Source organism: Hemibagrus wyckioides, linkage group LG28 (assembly GCF_019097595.1).
Source record: "Hemibagrus wyckioides isolate EC202008001 linkage group LG28, SWU_Hwy_1.0, whole genome shotgun sequence".
Taxonomy (NCBI): domain Eukaryota; kingdom Metazoa; phylum Chordata; class Actinopteri; order Siluriformes; family Bagridae; genus Hemibagrus; species Hemibagrus wyckioides.
Window position 1 is genome coordinate 3,252,024 of NC_080737.1, and position 10,000 is coordinate 3,262,023.

Here is a 10,000-nt window from a genome sequence, read left to right on the forward strand (position 1 = left end):
ACGTCCCAATACTGTATATTCTCTGTAAATCTGCACATATGTTTATACTTTACTATTGCTTTGCACTTCTGGTTAGATGCAAACTGCATTTCATTCTGGAATCCTGCTGTTGCAAATGTCTCTTGTTCTAATTTACAGAAGATAACTTTAAATTCCTTCAAACATCTCAGGGATTTACTTTCTGCCAGTTTATGTCCACATCAGGTATCTGTCAGGCAGTGTCACTAATCACAAACATCAGAGGAAATCATTAGTAAATCTCTCATATCTAGATCACCTGATCACACTGAGATTATTACAGCCAAAGAACTGAACTGAGAACATGATAGAATCATAAACCATCTGTGTCTGTTTACATAAAAGAGGAATAAAAGGTCATACCTTCTACTCTGAAGAATTCAAAATGTCTTCAGTGAACATCAAGTGAGTTTCCACTTCAGTTCCAGTGATTTGAAGTTCAGGTTTTTGTTGTTTCTGGTGTTGTGTGAAAGCAGAAGTGAGTGTGAGCAGTGAGGAGATTTCTGTCATGGTGTATATCACTGTGATACGTGCTCTTTAGTAGAGTTGTCCCATGTGTTACAGTAATACACTGCTGAGTCTCCCACCTCCACATTACTGATTATTAACTGATAGTCAATATTTGTAGAGGCTTTAGATGTGAAGCGTGAGGATGAAAAATTGTCTCCATATTTATTAGGAGAGCTGTGAGAATGAAAAAATCTCAACACAAACTCTGGAGCTTCTTGTGGAATCTGTTTATACCAGTAGACATAGAAGTTTTCAGGCTTTGCGATGTTACAGTCCATAGTAACAGTTTTACCCACATCTGCTGTTATAAATGAAGGCTTCTGTGTCACAGCTTTTTGTGAACTGACCACTGCAACATAAAGCAACACTGAGTGTCATTATCATTTAAAAGAGAATGATAAGGAATAAAAAAGGTATCAGTGTGAAGAGGAAAGCAGCAGCAGGAATCTTACACGCCAGAGCAGAGAGCAGAGTGCAGACGGAGAGCAGCATGATGTCAGTGTGATCAGCAGAGTGATGAACAGAGCAGAGGCTGCTCTCATAAACCCTCAGAGGCGGGACCTGGAGCTGCTATCAGCCAATCAGACGAGTGGGAAGAACAGCTGCTCTCATATCAACCCTATGATTTATTAAAAGCATCTGTGCTGAAGCAGTAATTTGAAATTGCAGAAATCTCTGATTTATACAGTGTTTACATTTACATTACGTATAACTATTATGCAAAATCCTGTAATTTATTAATAAACTGTAATGAATAGAAGATAAAAACAAATGTTTACTGAATATTTAATACTTTATTTGCACTTTTTTTTTTTTAAAAAACAGAAACATGGGACAGTTTTCTGTATACTGAAGAAAATCAGGAGATGGGGTTGTTCAGGTCACTGCCCGAGTGAAGGAACAGCAATCACAAACTATCACCTCAAACTGAACATCACCAAGCTGAGCAACACTGCAGTAAGTGTTTAACACAGTGTTCAACACCCCAACAACAACAACAGCACTGCTGTACATCATTCACTCGTACCACTGCAAATCCTTCTGTAGTCTGAAAATAGTAGAAATAAATAAGAATACTTTTTGTTACCTAAAACTGTAATGTACTGTATGTAAGAATTATCTGCATAAAACATGCTGATAAAATATATTTCCACCGCAGTGTTATTCAGTTCTGCATTCTGATTGGTCACACACTCCAGGTCTGGCCAAAGATCTGTCTGTGTCTCTATCATCATGAAGTAATGTCATTCAGATTTGTTTAAACACATTTCATTTCCACGAACAAGCTCTTCATTTACATAGAGCTAAAATTACACACTGCAGACCAGCAGGTGTTTCCTGAGTGTTCCTCCATCCATGATGTGTGTGTGTGTGTGTGTTACAGAAATACAGTATTCTTTTGTAGTACTAAAATAATTAAAACGATGCATTTTGTAAACATGTTATGGAACCACATTGAACCACACCTTGTCAGTGTTTTGTAAAATTCTGAGGTAAAGATTAAACTTTTCCAGCACCGTGTTACTGTTTACACTCCGAAGCTTCTGTATCAGCATGAAGGACATACAGACACAGTTCTCTTTTTTCAGGATTGCACTTTTATTAAGCTTCTAATTTGATTACATGCAGGAGTTTAGATCCTTTCTTTCTACAGATTCATCTATAACATCTATAAACTTTTTCTGAAAGATTGATATATGTATAAAGCAATAATCAGGTTCATTCACTGCATTCAGACTTGTTAATCTTCACTGATGCGGCTTTTCCTCCAGCAGACACTTCACATGTTATGACTTTGCTGTTGTCCCACTCGGAGCTGTCGATGGTCAAGTAGCTGCTCAGTGTGAATTTCTTATTGTCTTGCTGCTGTACAGAGCCGGTGATGACTCCACTGGTGACCGAGTTCCCGTTCACGAGCCAGCGGACATCAGCAAAACCGACAGACATGTCACTGGCCAAACACACTAGAGTGGCTTTATTAGACTTCAGCTCTTCACTGGACGGAGGGAGAACGGTCAGAACAGGAACCGGGAGAGCAGCATCTGATTCCACACACAGCGGGAGATATTCATTACACAAAACAACACAAATCTAATGTGCAGACAGGAATCTAAGACATTTTTAAAGAAATGCTTCCATTCAGAATGAAACCATAAATCTGCCTGTGTGGCAGAACATCAGGAACAAAATGGAAAAATAAATAAAAGTGTGAATCTGAAGCAGTGTAGAAGTCTAGTGTAGGAGAAAAGAGGTGAGAAGTTTTACTTACTGCTGACGATCAGCTTTGTTCCTTTTTAAGATCCTTAATACCACAGTGATTCATTCAGTGTCTTCACCCATACAAAAACCTCCTCAGATACAGAAGCGGAAGCACTGAAACGTCCTCCAGACTTCAGCTCTCTCTTCTACTGTCTACCATCAGCACACACTCCTTTAAGATCCCGTTCCAGTGGCAGTGAATCACACGTCTCTGTTATACGCTGTCCTGTTCACACGTCCTGTTAGGAGGATTAGCACTCACCATCATGTCTTTACTGGGACACCTCCTGGACATCATTATCTGACATCATTGTGAAATAGAAGAAGTTTGCATCTACTAGGACACTTCTTCCAGCTGGCTGTCTGGCCAAACTCAGTAACCAGGCTAGAAGGGTCTTGGTCATGGAGGTGAATAAAACCCCAGTGACCAAGCTAATTAGAGCTTTAGAAGAGCAGAACCTGCTGGAGGTAAAACCATTTCAGACACATTTCATCTATCAGACCTGTAAGGTTATGTAGCTAGACAGTAAACACTCCTGAGTCAAAGCCATATGACAGACACTTAAGGTACACATCGCCCACGACGAGGATCATTGTGTCAGGACCACTTCCCACCTTCCAGCGAGGAATTGAGAGGTTCAGTATGCTAGTTGCTTTTAAGGAATGGTTACAGTCATGGTGTCAAGCTCAGAAATTAGCCTTTGTTGATAACTGGAATGTTTTCTGGGAGCGTCCTAGGCTCTACCGTGCTGATGGCCTGCACCCTAGCAGAGTTGAAGCAGCAGTCCTCTTGGACAACATTTCCAGGACACTACACACCATCTGACTGGTAAGTCATACCTCAGATGTCAATTCTAATAACTACGATTCAACTTACCGTACTGATACAAGTGCACACATAGCTCATCCTATAGAAACTGTCTGTTCCCCGATTAGTGAGATCAAAGAATAAATTCGTTAAAAGCGCTCGAAATAACCTAATCACCATAAATCCAGAAAAAGGCCAAATAAGCAACCAAAAACTATTTCTAAAGTTTGGGCTTCTCTACATTAGATCCCTTGCACCTAAAGCACTTATTGTTAATGAAATGATCTCCGATTATATTCTTGATGCATTCTGTCGTAACAAAACCTGGCTTAGACCAAATGAATACATTCGTCTGAATGAGTCTACTCTGTCAGGATATTTCTATAAGCATGAGTCCCGTCAGACTGGTGGTGGAGGTGGTGTTGCAACTATCTATAACAATTAGTCAGAAAACAGGACCCAGGTTTAGCTCATTCGAAGTGCTTATACTTAATGTTGCACTCACTGACATACATAATAAATCCCTACTATATCTTGCTCTGGCCACTGTGTAGGACCCCCAGGGCCCTACGCTGATTTTCTTAAAGAATTTGCACATCTAATTAATTTATTGATTAATTTTGACAGTGTTGATTGTGGGAGACTTTAACATTCATGTAGACAATGCTAATGATGCTTTAGGAACTGCATTTTTGAATTTACTAAATTCCTTTGGGGTTAAACAAAACATTTATAGACCATCTCATTGTGTTAATCATATGCTAGATTTAATTATATCACATGGAACAGGTATCACTGATGTAGATATCCTACCTCAAAGCGATGATATCGCAGACCACCACCTCTTAGTGTACACTCTACCTGTAGCACCTGTATTAGCCGTGTCTGACCACTAAAGACAGATTCACAAGCAATCTGCTGGATCTGTCTCAACTTCTTACTAGACCCCTAAATGCAGATGATCTAGATCAGGGGTGTCAAACCGGATCCACAAAGGGCCGTGTGGGTGCAGGTTTTTATTCTAACCGAGCAGAAGCCACACCTGAGTCTTTTGAAAGCCAAGATCAGTTGATTAAACAAGTGGAATCAGGTGTGGCTTCTGCTCAGTTGGAATGAAAACCTGCCCCCACACTGCCCTACGGTTTGACACCTATGATCTAGATAAATGATCTAGATGAAGTGACTAACAGCATATGCACTATTTTCACCAGCACACTAGACACTGTTGCCCCCATCCGATTAAAGAGATGATCAGAGATAAAACACCTGCACCATGGTACAATAGTCAAACTCACACCCTCAAGAGAGCAACCCGTAACCTCGAGTGAAAGTGGAGAAAAACTAAATTAGAAGTTTTTTTTAAAAATTGCGTATAAAGACAGTATGTCCAGCTATAGACGGGCTCTAAAAGCTGCTAGGGACAAGCAAACTGATATAATAAACCAGAACAATTCCAGATTCTTATTTAGTACAGTGGCTAGACTAACAAAACCTCAGATATCTGGAGAGAGTGCTCCATCACAGTTTAGTAGTGAGGACTTTATACATTTCTTAACTGAAAAAATTGATAGTATCAGGAACAAAATAATGGATGTTCAACCTCTGACAGCATCCCGTGATCCAGTTCAGCCTAAAGTTCCACATTCCAACTAGATTGCTGAAAGAAGTGATACATACAGCTGGAGCTTGCTATATTTAGGTCACGTCCCTAAACCTCTCAAGTTGGCAATCATGATGTCCGTGTGTGATGGGACTCTGGTGCTGAGTGAAGAGATGAGCGGTGTGATGAGCAGATAAAGGAGAGACTGCAGGGACATGCTATAAGAGAGACAGGAGGAGGGGCAGAGGGAGGAGACGCTCAACATCACACACCACAGCTACAGTACTGTCATGTGCTTTAGAGTTCACATCTTTACATCTTTACACTGAGTTTTTACAATCAAAGTTATCATGGTCTGGATTTATATCGTCTGTGGAATCCTACAGCTTAAGAGAGTTTAACTAAAATATCTTTATTAATCATGAACATCCAGAGTTTGTCGTTCTTCCACTCAGAGAGAAGTGAAAGAGAGAAAGAGCATCATTTACATGGAGCTGAAATTACAGATCGGGGGCCAGCAGGTGCATCCTGAGTGAGAGAGGACGTCCACACACTGATTAGGACTCTGAATCGTCTCTTGGGGAAAATTTCCACACCAGTGCTCATCATTAGAACTTCAGCAGAACAAATGTGTCTCCAGATTTATTCCTCAGTTTATATTTAAGTGTATCAGTCACTTTTTACATGAATGAAGTCTTTTTGTTAAAACTGACTGGACATTGGTCAGTGACTCAGTGACATGTTTCACATCATTCATGTACATTTGATAAAAACATTTGATTACAATTTGGTTTAAACTTCATTATATACTTAATTGCTGCAGCTGTGTTCAGGTTTTCATTTAAATACTTTCTCTTAAAAATGTCTACATTTGTACAAGTCAGAGTCACTAAACCTTCAGCAGGTTCCACATTTGTGTGATCAGAACCTGACACTCTTAGCATTTGCTCTTTTCAGTTCATTAAAATTCTGAATCTCAGAAAAATCACTTTACTTCTCTCTATTTACCACATTAAACTGGACAGTGATCACTGAGTCCTTTTCTGCTTTAGATTAAAGATGAATGATGGACATCATAAGACAAAACCACAAAATCCATCCAGTAGAATTTTATAGAGTAGCATGAAACCTGAACTCGATCCATTCTTGTTGTAGTTGTCTGTTTAATTACTCCATTGGTACAATAACAAGAAAAATAACAATAGAAAAAACACTGAAGCACATCCTCGAGACGTTGAGCTCTGATCATTCTGAACCCACTTGAGGAACTGATCACTGATAGTTGATATCTGAAGATGCTTTAGATGTCAAGCGTGTGGATGAAAAACTCGACAAGAAGCTCTAGAGTTAGTGCTGTCTCCATATTTAACTCACAGCTCTCCTGATAAATACAGAGACAGCATAAACTCGGGAGCTTCTTGTGGAATCTGTTTATTCCAGAGAACACAGAAATTTTCACTACACTTTATTGGCACTACTGGTTGTGATTTTTTTTTAAAACAGAGACAAAGGAAATTGGATAGTTTTTTATATACTGAAGAAAATAAGGAGATTATAAGGGGTTGTTCAGGTCACTGCCCAAGTGAAGAAACAGCAATCAGAATCTGAACATCACCAAGCTGAGCAACACTGCAGTAAGTGTTTAACACAGTGTTCAAAACCCCAACAACAACAAAAACACTGCTGTACCTCATTCACTCGTACCACTGTAAATCATTCTGTATTCTATAAGTGTTAATAAAAATAGTAGAAATGAATAAGAATATTTTTGCCACTCTAACCTGGAGTCATAGGCAGTATGAGTAGAATCCATATGTGGCATTTATAGTGTGAACAAAAGGCAAACAAATCCAAATCGAGAGAAGAAGCAAGGTTGTTAAACAGATAGAAATTCAAAACACAGTAGAAACAGTCCACAATACAAACAGATCTGAAAATACACAACACAAGACAACACGATGGTATAAGGAACAGAAACAATGTAGATGAAAGGGAGATGTGAAACAATGGGAAGCTCCTTGATGTTAAATGGGAGGGACCACTCAGTGACGGCCCGAACTATGCTGATGTCCATTTCTACCCCATGGTGGCTAAAGGTAAACTAGGAAGGTGATTGAATCTCAGTGGAATTCTCTGCTTTTACCATTACCATGTGTTTAATAGGTCCATGCAGGTTTCATTAATAAATAACTGGAATACAGCTAGTGCATTGGACAGGCCCTATGGCATCACAAGGTAATGCTCAGGGATGACCTTTTTGGCCGCAAAAGAAACAGAGCTAGAGATGGAGGTATTGCTGGAGTTCCTCCGGTGAGACCCAGTCCTGATGTGGCCAGAACAGAGCTTTCCAGTACGTTGTAAAGGGATGCAGCTGTAACAAGGGATGGTGGCTCCATATTCAGCTGCTCTGAAACACCTTGTCCCCCTGCCGAGTTCCCGTTCATGAGCCAATGAACATCAGCAAAACCAACAGACATGTCACTGGCCAAACACACTAGAGTGGCTTTATTAGACTTCAGCTCTTCACTGGACGGAGGGAGAACGGTCAGAACAGGAACCGGGAGAGCAGCATCTGATTCCACACACAGCGGGAGATATTCATTACACAAAACAACACAAATCTAATGTGCAGACAGAAATCTAAGACATCTGTCTTCTAAACACATTCTGGTGCATTAAATAACACGCTGGATAACATTTTCTAAGTCTAACTATGGAAATGATAAGTAATTGAAGAAACCATTCTGTACTCCACGTAAACCAAGTAAACAAAAACATTTTGAAAAATCCGTGTGTGTTCATCGCGATCCTGCTTGGTCTCATGGCAGAAAGGACAATGCGGTGTTTATGACAATGCAGTTTATTTTCATCTACGGGATTAACCCCGCTTTACTAAAAGGACTACCTTTCCCAGAGTGCACTGCGTGACACCGTCCCGCTATTACAATAAAAGAAGAACACGCCCTGCCTACTGGAGGATCCGGAAGTTGCGTAGCTAGCGCAGTCTGGCGGTGAAATTCAAACAGCTTGATTTGCTTTTTTTGCTCATGTACATTTCTTTTCTGTGTTCGGAGTTTAGCTTTATGTTCGAGTTGCTGGAATTATTGTACAGTACAAAATTTGCGGCCTTATAGTGACCACAGCACAGTGACCATGGAGCTCTGAAACAGCCGGACCCTAGAGGAAAAGCTTCTCAAGTACTTGTCAACTGTAAGATGTAAGATTTCTTTTTGTTTCTATTATATTATCTGTTACTGATCTGTTGCCTTTTGGCGGCAATTAAACAAAATATCTCTAGATTAATCAGTTCAGATCAGGGGCGTCGCTAGGGCTAATCAAGCCCCGAATGTTTTTAATCTAGCCCCGAATGTTTTTAATCTAGCCCCGAATGTTTTATTTCGTATTTTGCCACCGGAGTGTAGAGGAATTAAGTAAATGTTGATCGGTTTCTCTTCTGACATCTGACATCTCTTTCCGCACGCGCGCGCGCGCCAAAATACCGCGAGAGCATGCGCTCGACTATGCTCTAGAACCGCTCTCGCGATACTTTAATGTCATACACCTATCGGTCTGCACGGCGCTGCTTTAAGACGAATACACCTACTCACACAGCACGTGACTAAAATTATTATTCAGATAATAGTCTAATTTATAGCATTTAATGTTACCACAGTTGATAAAAGTCGGCTAACAAATATATGTTGTGTTAAAAAGAAGGCCCACTGTCTCTGATTCTGAAAACCCCTGACATATAGGACCCTTTTGGATATTATTCCATACCCAAGACCTACAAAAGCCTTAAATTAAATAAGCTTAAAGATAGATCTAAATAAAATATAAATCACTAAGACATTACAGTCTGAACATCATGACTTTATATTATTCATCTAATGCAGCATTTAAGTTAAAATACAGACATGGCTTAGGTGAACAATGGACCAGAACAGACTCCATCATTCAGCTGTTCTGTCTATTGATAAAGGAATTCTCAGCACTAGAAATACTCGTATGGTGACTGACCGTTTTACTCAAGTCCAGTCTCGGAGATACACTCTGATGATTCCACCCTCAAAGAAATAGGATAGAAAAGTCCCCAAGAGCATGAAGTAGACAAGATACAAGCAGCAGGAGAGATGAGAGAACAAGAAGAGAAGAGAGGCTGTAAAAAATAAAAAGAAACAAGAATAATACATATAGTAGTGGCAGTATGAATGAGGAATGAAATAAGAGGTGTTATATAATATAGATTAATGTAAAATAATAAAAAAAGGATCTACAAGACATTGCTTCACACACAAGCTGTAACAGGGATAATCTTGCATACCTGTGTGAGAGAAAATGTAATCAATTTAATGAGCTCCTTTTTTAGCAGCAAGACTCTGAAATTATGGGAGGAGTCAGACAAAAGATTGAATGAAATTTTTTAAAGTTGGATACTGTTTATTTGTGTTTATTATTAAACAATATTACATAAAAATGCTCTTTCAAAATGTGTTATTTTTGCTTACCCCTCCTCCCTAATTAGCCCCTGATCTTTCAGGCTCAGCCCCTGATGTTTTCAAATCCTAGAAACGCCCCTGGTTCAGATCATCCCATTTTATCAGGCTTTTTTAAATATTAATCATAACACGATGCATTAGCTTTCTCAGTAAAATAGTTGTACTAAGAAACTGGAGAAAGACAGAAACAGGAAGCATGATGAGGAAAAGACCTGAGAAGAAGATTGTCATGGAGTCTGGGAGAAGAACTAAACAGGAACTTGGATAGAAAAATCTATTAAAATCTCGAGACTCAATGGAACATCT

The 10,000-nt window shown here is 39.5% G+C and overlaps 1 protein-coding gene, 1 pseudogene and 1 gene segment (V, D, J or C); 1 reads left to right on the top strand and 2 right to left on the bottom strand.

Moving 5' to 3' along the window:
* LOC131348412 (immunoglobulin lambda-1 light chain-like) overlaps nt 1-1,041 on the bottom strand; it is a 12,078-nt pseudogene extending 11,037 nt beyond the window's left edge.
* Nucleotides 1,042-2,118: 1,077 nt separating this feature from the next.
* Nucleotides 2,119-5,412, bottom strand: LOC131348662 (Ig lambda chain C region-like). The segment is given in 3 exon segments: nt 2,119-2,570; nt 2,798-2,818; nt 5,310-5,412. Coding segments are annotated over 3 exon segments (447 nt in total).
* A 2,737-nt stretch (nt 5,413-8,149) lies between these two features.
* LOC131348386 (serine/threonine-protein kinase/endoribonuclease IRE1-like) overlaps nt 8,150-10,000 on the top strand; it is an 11,779-nt gene continuing 9,928 nt past the window's right edge. The window contains exon 1 of one of the 2 annotated variants that reach the window (XM_058383282.1): nt 8,150-8,412. The gene's annotated coding sequence lies outside the window, so the exon portion shown is untranslated. The remainder of the gene's footprint in view (nt 8,413-10,000) is intronic. The other variant, XM_058383281.1, reaches the window with a different exon arrangement.